The sequence below is a fragment of the Helianthus annuus genome, chromosome 9 (assembly GCF_002127325.2).
Source record: "Helianthus annuus cultivar XRQ/B chromosome 9, HanXRQr2.0-SUNRISE, whole genome shotgun sequence".
NCBI classification, from domain to species: domain Eukaryota; kingdom Viridiplantae; phylum Streptophyta; class Magnoliopsida; order Asterales; family Asteraceae; genus Helianthus; species Helianthus annuus.
Window position 1 is genome coordinate 186760352 of NC_035441.2, and position 16662 is coordinate 186777013.

The window sequence follows — 16662 nt, forward strand, 5'->3', positions numbered from 1 at the left end:
TTAAGAATGAGAGTCGAGGGAATAGAATGTTTAACCTGTGGAATGAGGTCTCTATTTATAGCCGGAGATGTGTAAGAGGGAATGGGCTGATGGGCCTTGGGCCGGAAATGGACAACATAACGGATATGCTCTTTGTCTCACTAGTGTCGACCGTTTAGTGGCTTCTAGAAGTTCTTCGGTGCTGGCGCGCCTTGATTGGAGCCACGTGTCATTGTTGTCGGCCCTGCTGTTCTTCTGCCATCAGCAGACAAGTGGAGATCGTGAGACAGATGTCTCCGTCCTCTGATTGGTGCCACGTAGGCGTCCTTGAGTACTTCTCGTCAGACGATCGTGGCGCACGATTGAACAGAGCCTGCTGGACGCTCATTGGCTCTTTTTCACTGCCACTTGTACCTTGTGTACCACCGGGGGCAGCCTTGCGCTGCCTCCCTGTGTGATTCTTGCTGAGCATCTAACTAACCCGCGCGGGTTAGTATGGCTGTGTGCTCCTTTAGTATGCTAAGTGCTGATATCGGAGCTTCTTGTGGGCGAGCCCTCTCGCGACGTAAAGTAGGAAAGTGGTGTAGCTCGCGCGAAGTTCGTGATAGGAAGTTTATTAGAATAAGGAGTATGGTTCCCCACGCACCCTTGATGGAGGTTTGCGCGGCTTTTTGGGACCATACCCCTTCAAGTCCCCCCAGTCCAGTGCTGCACCATGCGCGACGCAAGTGGTTGGAGCTCTGGACTTAGAAAAAATAAAAGTTGAAGGAAATGCTCTCTTGCCTTTGGTTGGCGTGGCGCGTGTGGTCTTTGTTGTTTTCAACTGCGCGGCTACCAAGGTTGGTTCCAGGTGATTCATTGGTTCTCTGAGCAGGCGCGAAGTGTTGTTAAGGCGATGTTAACTTGCGCGGCCTTGGTAGCTTTTGCATGAAGCTAATTGTAACTTTATGGCGGGAAAAACTTCGAAATTTGAACTCTGGCAAGTTGGTGAGATAAGTCGCTGATTGCGACGTCTGAGTTGACCTCTGGCACGGATGTCATCATGCCGACTGCGACGGTTGCACTTCGTGTCAGGAGAGTGAGGCCCACGCGCGCGTGGTAACCGTCACCCCTGCTTTTACGCGTGACGTGGCGGCCTCTCGTTGGTCAGCTTAGCGGCGAAAGCGGCACGTTTACCCATCGCATTAAATGCGATTGGTATATATATCCGAAGAGATGTGAGAGATTCTCACTTTTCTTCTACTATTTCCATCTCTCTCGTTTCGTCTCTTTGAATCTTCAAATCTTGTAGCAGATCTTCAAGATTTTTCTTCACATCTTCAAGTTTTTCCAGAAACTTGGATCTTTATTCACGATGACTGAAGAACATCAGGAGGGTGTTTCTGGAGAAGAGGGTCCTGTTCTCGTTCTCCGGTGGGATCTTGGACTATTTGAGCAAATTGTTAGGAGCTTCCGGTTTCCACCGGAGTGGGATGCACGGTACCCGGCTCAAAATCAGACGTCAGCCGACGCACCGCCGGGCTACATGACGTTGTTTGAAGATTTTTTTCTTCAAGGCAACTTTAGGCTGCCGGCGACGAACTTTATGGGGAACATATTGCATCACTACAACTTCCATATTTCCCAGATGAGTCCTCCTGGAATGGTTAGGGTTCGTCATTTTGAGTTTTTATGCCGAGCTCATGGCATCGAGCCATCTGTTGAGAAGTTCTGGGCCTTCTATCAGCTTCAACGGACGATGGGCTTCTTCTCGTTTGCCAGCCGTGGTGCTGCAAAGAAGATCTTGTTAAACCCACCGAAGAGTTTCCACGATTGGAAACCCAAATTCTTCTTTATTCGAGAAGAGGTGCTTCCGGTTGCCATGCCTTTCAGGGATTGGAGTGAGCCGGTGCTGAAGGAGGATCTTCCGATCCCAAAACATGAACGGTGGTATCAACAATTAACTCCTACCCCTAATCGGGTATTTGGGGAAAATGTATTGGTAGCGGCGCACATGAGTGACCAGTGGTCACCAGACAGCAAAGAGGTGCCGGTTTTGAAGATTGGTGATCAAGGTCAGTGATTTTCCTAGTTTCCCTTGTTTCATGCTTTATGCTTTATTTTACTTATGTATTTTGACGTGTAGAGGCGCAACTGTACCAAGCAGCTTTCGCTACTTTCGGTGGATCTATGGGTGTGCGCCCGTTGCGCGATGATGAGGAAAGCTGGTATGAGCAGATTAGAGGCAATTTCATGTACCCGGTTGCTGATGCATTTGCCTCGCCGCCTACCGCAACCGAAGGTGCGCAATTCCCTAAACCTCGTCCTTTGCGCTCTGTGACTTCTGCTGGGAAAGAGGTTCTCTATCTTTCCAGCGAGGAGTCTGTAGGGTCTTCAAACGGCGAGCTAAGTCCGTGGTCTAACATCTTTGCAGGTGTGCTGCGCGACCTGGGGGTTGACCCAGAAGAGAAGAAGAAAAAACCCTTGAAAAAGAAGAAAAAAGCCAACTTGGATACCGAGGTGACCAGTAAGGGGGCTGGTAGTAGTCGCGCAACCGCTGGTGCTGCTGGTAAAGGTACTCTTCGCCTTCGACAGAGTGACTTAAAGGATTATGTGGTAATTAGTGATTCACTTAAAGGCTTGTCGCGCGCAGCTGAGACGAAGACTTGGGCGGGTGGTTCAAGGAGCTCTGGAAGCGCGGGTTCTCGTAACCCTGATGCTGGTGCAACTCCTTCCACTGCCGCGCATGAAGAAGAGGACACTGAAGAAGAAGAGGAGGCTGCTGAACAGTTGATCAGCAGAAAAAGAGTTAGAAGCGAGACCACCACTGGTGTGGCTTCTGCATCGATGGTTGGAGCGATTCCCTTGGTTGGGAAAACGAGCAACCTACGCTCTCTCTATAGATTTTCTCCTGGTAAGCTCTTGACTTCTCTCCCTTTTGTTATTTCCCTTGTTTAATTACTTGGTTTCTGCAGAGATCAAGAAGAAGACCCCTGAGAAGGGGGTTACATTTACTGAGCCAGAGCCGAAGAGGCCGAAGATTACCATTAAATCTTCCCAGACTGCTGGGGTTGAGTCTGCTAAGGAGAAAAATGTTGCTGAGAAGGATGTGGCGAAGGCTGCTCAGGCGCAGAGAAAAGCTGAGGAGCGTCGGAAGAAGATTGAGGAAGAGAAAAAGAGGAAAGCTGAGGAAGATAGGAGGTCCAAAGAGGCGAAGAGGAAAGAAGCTGAGGAAGAGAAGAGGGCTGAAGAGGCGAAGAGGAAAAAAGCCTCTGATGTGGAGAAGGAGAGAGAGCAGAAAAAGGCTATGGAAAATCTTGTCAATGTTCCGGATTTTGAGATCATGAAGGGTCCTGAGAGGAGGAAAGAGCCTGAGGTTCTTGATCGCACAAAGATAGTTTCTACCAAGGGGTCGGGTCGGTATGTTTCCAGTGGCGCAAGCTCTGGTGGGGCTGGGGGCTATAACCCACAAGTCATTGGGGCGAAGGATACCCTTGGTGATATCTATTACAAAAGCTATACCGAGGAAGAACGTGGTAGCGCTCCTCACCAAGCTCCCTGGGGTTTGAAGCAAAGGGACACTTTTCAAGAATTTGGGCCCTGCCGCGATTGGTTCTTAAACTCTTGTACTCCTGGTGAGGTTAATCGGCAGAGGGCGAAGACCCACGAGAGCTTGTATCGAACGTATGTGATCGGGGAGGCCAATACTCGCACCGCTAATCATCAAATTGTTCATGAGTGGCGAACGATGGTTAGGGAGCGAGCGGACTAGGAGAGTTATCGCGAGCGGATGTTGAAGCGTATCAGTGGTTTTGAGAAGTTCAAAGCCGCCTTTGATGAGGAGAAGGCCAAGTTTGATGCGGACAAGAAAGCGGAGGAATGGGGGCGTGAGGGCCTGAAAAATAAACTCCAAGCTGCCAAACAGCAACTGGCCAAGGAGAAGCCTGAGTTTAAGCGCATCTGTGAGAAAGATAATGAGCGCGCGTTCGCGGCTCGCAACAAGATTGTTGAGCTTGAAGCCAAGATTGTTGATCTCACTGCGAAGGTTGAGGATGCGCAGGCTGCACAGGCTGCCAAGCAGCAGATTGAGGTTTGTAAAACTTATTTCCTTTCTTTCTATGCTGTTTGCAAAATAGCCTAAGTCTTTTGTCGCCTTTCAGGTAGAGTTGGCTGACGTGAAGTTGCAATTTTCCAGCAAAGATAAGGATCTACAGGCCAAGGATGTCGAGATCACTGAGCTGAAACGTCGCCTGAATGACCAGATTGATAGATGCGAGTCCTTGGAAATCGACCTCGAAGCGGAGAAGGTTAAGGCTGCCACTGCTGAAGAGGCGCGCGCTGTCAGTACCGCCGCCCTTAATGTAGCGCAGACTAACTACTCTGAGGCGCAAGTCATCGTTGATACACTTGTCTCTGAAGCCGAGTGGGTGCGCAGTCGCGGAGTAGTGCTGGAAAGTTTTGTACTTATATATTTTTTGTATGCTTAATTTGCTAAGAGTTGTCTTTAATATTCGGTTTTCGTTATAGGTTGCCAACTCTATCCTCAACGCTGGGGAGCTAGATCGCGTCGTTGCTGCTCTGATAGATGCTGCGCGCGCAGTAGGTCATCGAGGTGGGTATCTGGAATGTGCCCAACACGTCGAGGAGATGTTTGGACAAGAGTTTGACGTGAGCCATTGTTCGGTGACCGACCAGGCTAATGCCGAGTTGACGCGTGCTGAGAGTGCTTATGATAACCTTACATTGCCTGTAATGGACTTAATTGTGGAGGCTCTAAAGAAAGACGACTGGTGTCAGCGCCTCAAGGCCATTCTCGATCCACCGGTCACTGTTGAACTATCGGATGAGGAGGAGCCAGCTGGTGATGACGGTGGAAACGGTGGTGATGACGGCGGAAACGGTGATGATGGCGATGATGATGGTGATCAACATGATGAACTTGAATAGGCTTTGTCGAAAGGCTTTGTGCCTTGTAATTTTTTGTTTGTTTTGAATGTACACTGTTGCGCGGTCGCGCTTTTTAAATTGAATGAAAGTTGCTTGTTCTTTCCCGTTACAATTATTGCACTGTTGTTAAAAACTTAGGTTAAATTAGCTCGAATAAATGGAAGTCTCTTCGAGTGAGTAGAACTGCCCGGTCTCGCGCTTCGTTCGCGGAGGACCTTGGAGGCGTTCTTGTTTGAGAGCTTGTAAGTTGCTGGAGTGTTTTCGTGCTAATCAGAAGTTTAACATGCATTTGTAACGAAAGAAGTAATAGAAAACATGTCGTATGCTTTCATTGACTTGGAAACGGGCGCTTAGGCCAACATACATTAATTGTAAAGGGCGTATAGCCAACATAGGAAAGTAAAAAGGCGCGTGGCCTATAGTAGCGGTTAAAGGCTCAAGGCCGAGGTAAATTACATATAGCATTTGCGCAGTTGTTGCGCATTCCACGTTCGCGGTAAGATGTGGCCATCTAGGGTGCGTAACTTGTAAGCCCCTTTGCCTAGCACTTCGTGGATCAAGTATGGGCCTTCCCATTTGGGTGCTAGTTTTCCTGGACGTTCCGCATTTGACGCTTCATTGTCTCGGAAGACGTATTCTCCTGGAGTGAAGGTACAGATGCGGACTCTTGTATTGTAGTATCTTTCAAGTTGTGTTTTGTACTTGGCTTCTCTGATTCGCGCGATTTCGCGCCTTTCTTCTAACAAATCTAAGTCAAGACGTCTCTCTGCCTCATTGTCGATTGCGTTGACTGCCGTCAGGCGCGGGGAGGGTAGGCCAACTTCAGCTGGGATAACCGCCTCTGAGCCATAGACTAGGCTTAAAGGGGTTTCCCCGGTACTAGTCTTTGGCATGGTTCGGTGAGCCCACAAGATGCTCGGGAGCTCATCTACCCAGCCTCTTCGCCTTGTGCCCAGTCGTGCCTTTATCCCCTCGACAATACATTTGTTCACGCTTTCTACCTGTCCGTTGCCTTGAGGATGCGCAACGGATGTGAAAGTGTGTTCGATTTTCATCTCTTTCATCCAATTCTGGAGGTTTTCTAACGCAAAGTTAGTGCCATTATCGGTTACAATCTTTAGCGGGAGGCCAAATCTGCAGATGATGTGTTCCCAAATGAACTTGCGCACCATCATAGCTGTAGTTGACGCGAGAGCTTTGGCCTCCACCCATTTCGTGAAGTAATCGACGACCACTATTATAAATTTGACGGCGCCAGGAGCCTCTGGGAAGGGTCCCACCATGTCGATTCCCCACTGCTGGAAAGGTCATGCAGTGGATACAGGGATAAGGTCGTTCTTGGGGCGCAGGGTTTTTGGAGAATGTCGCTGACAGGAGTCGCACTTGCGGATCTCCTTCAGGGCATCGACAAGCATCCCTGGCCAGTAATATCCGGCGTTCATGATCTTCGCGACAACCATGCGTGGTCCTGAATGGATACCGCAGATCCCTTCATGGATCTCCCTGATCAAGTAGTTCGCATCTTGGGGGTCCACACAACGCAGTAGTGGCCCCAAGAAGGACTTTCGGTACAGAATACCGCCATTCATTTCGTAATGCAGGGCTTTGTTCTGAATCTTCCTCGCCTCTGCTCTGTTTTCAGGGAGTATCCCCTCTTGCAAATATTGGATTATAGGGGTCATCCAGGATGGTTGCCCCATCTCAATGACGTTTACTTGTCGCAACAAGACTGATGGATTCTTGAGTACTTCTATTCTTACGTCTTTGGCAAGGTGTTGAAAAGAAGTCGAAGCAAGTTTGCTCAAGGCATCAGCTGGTTTGTTTTCAGAGCGATTGATGTGGATTACTTTGTGAGACTTGAATTGTTGAAGCAATTCTTTTGCCTGCTCTAGATACAGGGCCATGACTTCGCCCTTTGCATCGTATATACCATTAACTTGGCTGGCTATCAGGAGTGAATCAACATGTGCTCGTAAATTTTTAGCTCTCATTTTGATGGCGAGGCGTAAGCCTGCCAGAAATGCTTCGTACTCTACCTCGTTGTTGGTGTTTTTAAAGTCCAACTTGATGGCATAAGTAAATTCGTGATTTTCAGGGCTCACCAGGCGCAATCCTGCTCCCGCGCCGTCCTCATTTGAGGCCACATCAGTATAAAGCATCCAAGTCTCATCTGTCATGTCTTTTTTAGGAGTCTCCACCAGCTCACATTCTTTGATTTTATCGACTGGTACTTCTGTGATGAACTCAGCTAGGACCTGGCCCTTAATGGCTGGGCGGCCTGTACAAGATATTATGGCCCCCCAGCTCGATGGCCCATTTTGCTAACCGCCCGGATGTTTCTGGTTTTTGCAATATCGTGCCGATGTGGAAGTTTGTAAGCACGGTGATCACATGCCCTGTAAAGTACCTGCGTAGTCTTCGGGAAGCGTGTAGCAGCGCAAGAACCAATTTTTCCATCGTGGAATATCTTGTTTCTGGGTCAGTGAGTACCCTGCTGACGTAATAAATTGGAGTTTGGACTCCGTTTCTCTCCACCAGTAATACCGACCCTACTGCCTTATCTGAAGAAGACAAGTACAGTATGAGTGGCTCTTTTTCGAACGGTGCAGTCAGGGTAGGGAGCTCAATCAGACACTCTTTCATTTGCTGAAAAGCTGTCTCTGCTTCGGGGGTCCATTTGAATTCTTGTTTCTTCACACAGTTGCGCAACGTGCTGATAAAGGGGTACGACTTCGCGGCGTGATTGGAAAGAAAACGGTTAAGCGCGGCCAGGCGGCCGGCCAACCGTTGCATCTCTTTGATTGTTCGCGGCGATGGCATTCGCTCTATGGCCTGGACTTTCTCTGGATTCACTTTAAAACCGCCGTTTGTGACTATGAAGCCTAAAAACTTCCCTTCTTCCATGCCAAAAGAACACTTGGCTGGATTCAACTTCATATTTACGCTGCGCAATGAATTGAACGTTTTTTCGATGTCCTTCAACATTTGGTCCTCTTCGGGACTTTTAACCACTAGATCATCAATGTAAACTTCAATGTGCTTTCCGATGTCCCCCGCGAAGGTCTTGTCCATCAAGCGTTGGTATGTTGCGCCAGCGTTTTTCAGACCGAAAGGCATCTTTGTGTAACAAAAGATTCCAAGGTCAGTTCTAAAAGCTGTCTTGTCCTCATCTTCGAGTTTCATCTGGACTTGATGATAACCCTTGTAGCAATCCAAGAAACATTTCCATCTATATGGCGCGAGAGAGTCTATTTTTTTATCGATCTCGGGCAAAGAATAGCAATCTCTAGGGCACGCCTTGTTGAGATCGGCATAATCTACGCACATTCGCCATCCACCATTCGACTTTTCCACCAATACTGGGTTCGCGACCCAACTCTGATAACGCACTTCTCGCAAAATCCCAGCCTTGAGCAGCTCACATACTTGTTCATTCATTGCTTTCGTTTTGTCTGCTCCTAAGCTGCGCCTTCTTTGGACCTTTGGTTCAACAGAAGGGTAAGTGTTTAAGCAATGTTCGGTTATGTTGCGCGGGACGCCGGTCATGTCTGCCGGGGTCCAGGAAAAGATATCCATATTTCTGAACAGTAATTGCTTTAAACGCGTTCGGATGTCTGACGAAATGGCGTGGCCAATTGTCACTGTTTGCTCTGGGTATTTGCGGTTTAAAACCCATTTTTCAGGCTCGGTTGCTGAAACCTTCGCCGCTTTTGCTGGGCGCAATTCTTCAGTTGACATTACTTCTTTCTTGGCGTAGATGATTGCCACTCCCGTCTTGGTTGGGAATCCTATCGCTGAATGGGGAGTTGAAGTAACCATGTTCAGCTCGCCTTGGGTTTCCCTCCCAATTAACACATCATGCCTCGACTTGACGGGCATCACCATGAAATTAACGCTTGTTGTTCTTGAATGTTTCCCGTCAGACAGTGTGACGGGGAAGCTGATCTGACCGAGTGGGAAAACCATCTCGTTGCAAAATCCGGACAAAGGATAATCAACTGGCTTGAGTCTCGCTCTGTCATCTTCGTCAAATTGATTAAAACACTGTTCATAAATGATGTCAGTTGTACTTCCTGGATCAATGAATATGTACTCCGTTTCATAGTGGCCGATGATACCGGTGATGACGACGGGTCGTGTGGCGCGAGGACCGCCGCGCACTACTGGGAAAATGACCTGTTGCTCTTGCCATGAAGGCTCATAGGGGCGCTTGCCTTTCTCTTTTGCGCTATATCTCGGTCCGTTGACCATGTGGGTCTCTAAGCGTCGGACTTTCTTGTGATTTCCTTCGTCATGGCGCTGGAGCTGACGAGTTTCTTTGCGTACGTTCTTCACCTAGTGGCTTAGCTTACCACTTTTAAGCGCTCTCTCGATCTCTTGGCGCAAACTATAGCAATCATCGGTCAAGTGCCCTGAGTCTTTATGAAAATCGCAGTACAAGTTGGGGTCTTGCCCCTTCTTGTTTGTCATAGGCCTGGGAGCTTTGAAATCATGGTTCTCCGTCATCAATACCTCTTTTGGCGTTTTTATGAGCGCAGTCCAGTGCTTGTCACGATTATCATCTTTGACTGCTTTCTTGTAACCGATTCGGTCAATTGTTTCACGCGCGTCCTCTCTATAGCGCGGCCTTTCATCATGGCCCCTTGATCTCCCAGACTTCCAATCATTACCCTTGTATCTGTTGTGCCTGTTGTTGTCGCGCGTGTTCCCTCTGGAGAATCGATCTTCAGAGTGATAACTTTTGTTCCCAGCGAGTGATTCTTCGGTTTGCGCAACAATTTTTGCGGCTTCCATGAGTTTATCCCATTCTTTTGGCATTCCGTCTTTTCCTGTTATAGTTCTGATGAGGCTATCACAGCGAATGGCTTTCTTGAAGTGACACCGCATCAGTTGTTCGCTTACGCCGCCTATCTCCAAACATTCTTTGTTAAATCGGGTGATAAAATCTTCCAGACCTTCGCCATCTCTTCGCCAGATGTCTTCTACTTCAGCAGTGTCGCGCTGGTAGCGTCGTTGTTGGCTGAAGTAGCTCAAAAACTGTGTCTTGAAATCTACCCATGATTTGATCTTCCCTGGTGGAAGGCTGTCGAACCAGGCGCGAGCAGCCCCGTTAAGGGTTTAAATAAACAAGTGACACCACATAGGCATGTTCCAACCACCCATGCAACCTACGCTGGTGAAAGTTCTGACGTGATCATCCGGATCAGTCAATCCGTTGAACTTCCCGACAGTCGGAGGTAACTTTTCTCTTGAAAGCGTCGCTAGTGTGATTTTTGGGATGAATTTTGAATGCTCCGCAGCTTCAGCTGGCCTGTAGGCCAGGCGGAAATCCCTTTCAGCTTCTTCTGTATACCCGACATGCTGTCGCGGTATGAAGTATTCGTGATTCCTCTGCAAACGGTTGAAGACTGACGAGCCCTCGTCGTCTTCCCAAGTTGGATCATTCGGGTCTGTCTCTTCCCATTCGTTGTTCATGTTGCGCGGCGTGAGCCGGCTATGAACAGGACCTCTTTGAGGGTTTGGCGGATAGTCGTAGTAGCTTTCCGTTTCTCCCCATGTGTCGCGCATGTCCTGCACGCTTAGACGCCTGGTGGGGGGTGGCCTGTTGATTCTGCCTTGGAGATTTGGTGGTGGGGGCATCTGGCGTGCCCCCTGACTTTGAGGAGTGACCAAGGACGGTTCTGCCGTCAAGACTGCTTGCTGCGCAATCAGAGATTGGTACGCTGCGTTTATTGTGGCGATATTCTTGGCATACCATGAGGCTGGAGTTTCGCCTTCTGGTAGCCCTAGCAACGCTGAAACATTCTGAGGTGGTGTTGGGTTTGAAGGTCCCTCGTCGTTATTCCCTGGGGTGACCGTCTGAGTGATGCGGGTGATGCTCCCGCGCGTGCCCCCAGTATTGGTTACTTCGACTTCACCAATTTCTTCGATTTGCTGGGCTTGGAGGTTTTGGATTCCTTCACCCAACGCCGCGTTAGAGTTGGCTCCGAAGCCGAACTCGTGAATGATTCCTTGACCAGTCATGATCGAAGGACGAAAGATGTCAAAAACTCAGAAAAAAGAAGATGAAGATGGTTATAGAAAAAACCGGTGGGCGCCAATGAAGAAACACAGAACTAATTATGGGGATTAATCAGTTTGGTTTATGTTTCTACCATAGTGGTTAATCTTCTAATGAATATCTGAGCTCCGACTTGATGTTCAATCCTGCAAAACAGAACACCGTTACTCGTCAAGAGGGGAATGTGGGGGTTTCCCTCTTAACCGGGCTCTGGCGTGAGAATAAGCGACTGCTTTGGGAGGATAATTAAGTGTTAAGAATGAGAGTCGAGGGAATAGAATGTTTAACCTATGGAATGAGGTCTCTATTTATAGCCGGAGAGGTGTAAGAGGGAATGGGCTGATGGGCCTTGGGCCGGAAATGGACAACATAACGGATATGCTCTTTGTCTCACTAGTGTCGACCGTTTAGTGGCATCTAGAAGTTCTTCGGTGCTGGCGCGCCTTGATTGGAGCCACGTGTCATTGTTGTCGGCCCTGCTGTTCTTCTGCCATCAGCAGACAAGTGGAGATCGTGGGACAGATGTCTCCGTCCTCTGATTGGTGCCACGTAGGCGTCCTTGAGTACTTCTCGTCAGACGATCGTGGCGCACGATTGAACAGAGCCTGCTGGACGCTCATTGGCTCTTTTTCGCTGCCACTTGTACCTTGTGTACCACCGGGGGCAGCCTTGCGCTGCCTCCCTGTGTGATTCTTGCTGAGCATCTAACTAACTCGCGCGGGTTAGTATGGCTGTGTGCTCCTTTAGTATGCTAAGTGCTGATATCGGAGCTTCTTGTGGGCGAGCCCTCTCGCGACGTAAAGTAGGAAAGTGGTGTAGCTCGCGCGAAGTTCGTGATAGGAAGTTTATTAGAATAAGGAGTATGGTTACCCGCGCACCCTTGATGGAGGTTTGCGCGGCTTTTTGGGACCATACCCCTTCATACTTCTAATCTGAATTGGTCAAATATTTATCTCTGAACGATTAAGCATTATACTGGTTTTTGATAGTTCAGACTTCTTACTGGTTCAACACTTAATTGTTCAGATCTCTTACTAATTTAGCACTTAACCATTCAGAAGTTGTCAAAGAGCCACTAATGGGTAAGGTTAGGGGCTGTTTGTTTGCATCTTAATAGCCTCTTATTAGTCTCATGCCTGACTGAGTCAGATATCAGCTTGTTTGTTTCATACCTCTTAAAACTTCCCAACCTCTTATTAGCCTCTGACCGGGTCATACATGTAAAGGAGTCTGACTGAAGTCTGAATGAAACATTGGACGCGTATGCCCTTCAGCTCCTCCTCTTCAGCTCTTCTCCACAGCAGCCCCATCTTCCCTCCATCTCCTCTCCTCCACAACCGCTCCTCCTCCACAGCCGGCCTCCTCTTCCGCTGCACTTCTTCCCCTCGTTTTCTTCCACCATCGAGCTTCTCCACTCTGCAGCGCCCTCCCCCTTAATCGGAGGTCCACTCTGCAGCGGCGCCTCCTTCACCATCGACCTCCTCCACTCGCGACGCTGGATGTAGGTAGATGATGATGATGATCTGATGTGGTTGATCTTGATGGCCTGTGATTAGGGTTTAAGAAGCTCATAATTGATGAATTGAATCGAAGAAATTGAAGATGATGTAAAGCAGAAGCATATGAAGAAGAAGAATAGGAGAATTAGGGTTAAAGTGAAGGATGGAGAATGATGGAAAGTCTAGGTTTTTAGAGAGAGAAGCAGAGAAACATTGGGGAAGTGAGAGAGAGAGAGTACAACTTTGGTTTTAAAGCCAGTTGGCTATTTTGTTTTGTTTAGGGGTAAAAATGGCATTTTACACATTATTCAGATGTGCAACCAAACAACGTTTTATTGGTTCAGCACTTACTGGTTCAGACCCTCTTACCCATTCAGACCTCTTATTCATTCAGCACTTATTGGTTCAGATGTTGCCAAACAGCCCCTTAGTCTAAAAAACATATTTTATGTACACACAAATATACGCAAAAGAAGATTTACATTATATCACCTCACGATGCTTTTTTTTTTTTAATTTGATAACCAGTGTTATATCTATTATCATTATATATTATCAATTTGTAATACATGTAGGCACTACTAGGTTGTATTCTGTGCTTTAAGTGAGTTTTGTGTTGTTTCATGTTGTTAGTGGCGAAGCTTGACCCGAATGACCCGGGGGGGGGGGGGGGTCGAAAACGTATATACCCAAAAAATTCTATAGAACCGGGGGGTCGAAAATGTGTATACCCAAAAATTTCTATACGAAAACTACATATGTAACACTACTGAGCGAAAAGTTCGGGGGGTCGGACGCCCCTCCCCGCCCCTTCTATACTTCGCCCCTGCATGTTGTACAATTTTAAATAGTGTTTGTACATGATTTTTGTTTGTCTATTGTTAGATATATAATAAACAAGTATAAATTTAGCATAATATACAAATTAGACATATAATAAAAAAAAGTATAAATTTAGCATAAGTAAAATATGATAGCTTAGAATTATTAAGACTATATTGACTTTTTTAATATCTTTATAACTTTTAAAATACGATACTTTTATAAAATCCGAGTATATCGTTGCGATGCATCTATTTTTATCAACGGTTCAATTAAAAAAATTCGAAACCGGGTTGTGAGAAGTAAAATGGTTTTTCATTGAAAAACAACGAACCAAAAATGTTTTGGGCATGTTACGACTACATTCTTTGGGTTTCTATTCCCTTTGTTATAGCGAGTATACCAATACTAATCAAGTATCTACCTGCTGCAACGTACGGGTCTCATTCTAGTTTATGTTCATTTTAAAGAGAAGTGAAAAAAGATTTGTGTTCCTTCGAAACTCTCATGGAACACGAAATTACATTTTTTTAATTTTTTTTCTTTCCCTTTTATTTAACTCATGAATTCCTTTTCCCTTTTTTCGTTTCACTTTCATTTTCTTTATTTTCTTTTTAACGGCAAATTTCTTTCATTGCTGTTGTCTGTTGTCTGTGAGATTGGAACCCAAGATTCTCCTCTCCAAATGTGTTTAAAGGTTTTGTCTTTTCCAATGAACCACCACCCATTGGTTTTCATTTTATTTTCTAAATTCTTGTTTTTTTTCCTCTTTCGTTTGTTAAATATCCCCCACGTGAACAATTTATGTCAATTCTTCTCTTACAGTTCCACAGGGAGTGCCAATCAGGTGGTGATGGAATGATAAGTGAGAGACTTGGTGTTCTAAGAGACTCAGGTTCGACTTCTGCCCTCCCATTATTTTCTGTAGCACCTGGTGATGATTAGAGACTAGGCGAATGGGTGGAGATCGTTAGTTCGGTCCTTGAATTGAGCAGGTTTTATCTCACCGTATTGTCGTGCTTTCGAGCGAGTGTTCACGGGCTTCGACCCTAGATGAGGGTTTTCCCCGGTCACAGGCTCATTTGAATGATTTGTTGGGTGTTAAGAAAGTTTAAAAAAAAAGTTCCACACGTGAGTGTCATTGGAATGGGGTGAGTTTTTAATTTTGTCCTATTTCACAAGGTCATCGTAAAAATGAAAGTATGAAAACGATTTCAATGTGCCACACGTGAGTGTCATTGGAATGGGGTGAGTTTTTTATTTTTTTCCTACTTCACAAGGTCATCGTGAAAATGAAAGTATGAAAACGATTTCAATAATTTTATTTTTATATTCGACTATGTCAAGTTTAAAATACAACAATATATTATATTTTTTTGAGAATGGTAAACTTTAATATTTTTTTTTTTTGAGAATTGTAAAACTGATTAATATATTTGAAATGATACGGTTAGACGAGTATGTGGTGTGTTTCATGTAACGAGGCTGGTATCGCCTAAATAACAATAAGGGTAGCTAACGAACCCGAACTTAACGGGAAATTGAAACATTCGGGAGGGGCATTCGGATATATACCTCGTACTCAGGTATGTATTGTATGTATGTATGATTGAGACATGACATTAGTTTTTTTAAAATTTCACGAGTATTTATAAAAATATCAACAAATTAGTGATACCCGCATGTTTACCTGAACTTATATACCATATAGAAACCGAATATGCTAATATATACTGGTAATAATATATTGATTATATAAATCAATTAAATAAAATCGTATTTCATATACGGGTCTTGATTTATCTCATGATCATTTTCAATCCAACTGTTAGATATAATTTATCTATATTGTACCTTTCATACATGTACATTATTCATAAACAAAAAATCAATCATTCATAATTAATTACAAGTGCTTCAATTCCTAATTATAACATAAACTGACTTGAATTTACTCGACTTTGAACAAGTCTTATTAATACAAATGAACTCATGCCACCAAGAAACTTCAAGCACCAATTCGTCGATGAAATCAAGTCTATCACTAAGCGATGTAGTACATTGGATCGGGCACCTTGAAGGTGCGATCTCCAGGGTTGCTTCCGAGTAAATCGCTCCATTGATCACCCATGTTACCCCTAATCCTGTATCCACCCTCTACTAACTCTTTTCTTTTGCTTGATTTGTACTCCACTCCATTACCATGATCATTGTCCCCCCTACACATATTTTTAAACAACATACACTTTTTAAATAGATACGAGACATTAGTTTATACACGAAATGAAGTAGGTAACAATCTCTATCATTAGATAATTAATATAAAACCTACAGATAAAACAACAAATATGGTGTATAAAAAGTCTTTAATTATTTGTGATTTTTTCGTATTCATTTTTTTTTTCTATTCATGTAATTTAATATTTACCTAAGTAATGAAACGTTTCTTTCATTTAAAAGTTTATGTTAAGACTGTTAAATAATATAATTTACTTTGAGACTACTCGTGTGTTACACGAGTACTTAAACTAGTTTAATATGAAGCATTATTTATCGAAGAAAACTTACTTTAGGATGAGCTTCTCCCATTGAGTATAACCAACTCCTTTTAGATTCTTGATACGAGGTTCTTTGAATTTTTCCCTAGTTCCAGTGAGAAACACGATCTTAAATCCGAGCTTTATAAGTTGTTTGTAGAGTTTAAGAGACCCTGGTATCGCGGGTGCCACTGCTTTCGCCGTCCATTTGTCAAACGACGTCGCATTATACGGTATGGACCTGAATATTGAATGCAAACTCATTAGACCACATTGAACGAGAAAATAAATAAATCATTTTTAACGTCCTAAGGGACGTTCTAGTGGTTAAATGATGTACTCCACAGTCAAAACGTTATAAGTTTAAATTATTAAACGTGCAGGTTGATGTATTTATCCTAAAAAATCTAGGAACTGCTATTAAAAAAAAATATTACCCGAAAGCAACATTGTCAAGAGCGTAATATGGGATATTAGAGAGTGTGGTTTCATCAATGTCGAAAACCCAAATGTCTTTGCCGTCTTTGGTGAGGTTAAGGCCCTTGGCATACTTATAGGCTTCGGCCGCGACAAAATCACAATCGTCGCGGTATTGTTTTCCGAGCATGTAATGGCCTACATAGTCTTTGCATGCTTGGGGAACTAGGGTCCAGTCCTGGAGGTTGTCGGTCTCGACGGCCAGCCGCCAGCTCAAGCAGTTGATGTCGGAATGTTTGTGTCCGGCGGAGCCGGAATGTGGCCTTAGCAAGTGAATTTGGTTTTTGATCGGAGATGCAACTGCAGTTGTGATGGTTAGCATAAGGATAAAAAACCAGCAACCCATTTTTGGAATAGTAAT

The 16662-nt window shown here is 45.3% G+C and overlaps 1 protein-coding gene across 1 annotated transcript; it reads right to left on the bottom strand.

The window, feature by feature from the left end:
• Nucleotides 1-15115: 15115 nt before the first annotated feature.
• LOC110880191 (acid phosphatase 1) lies at nt 15116-16662 on the bottom strand. The gene is made up of 3 exons (XM_022128774.2): nt 16262-16662; nt 15856-16065; nt 15116-15506 (listed from the first exon to the last, which is right to left on the bottom strand). Exons 1-3 carry the CDS (start codon nt 16645-16647, stop codon nt 15332-15334), a joined length of 771 nt encoding a protein of 256 aa, XP_021984466.1. The 5' UTR covers nt 16648-16662; the 3' UTR covers nt 15116-15331.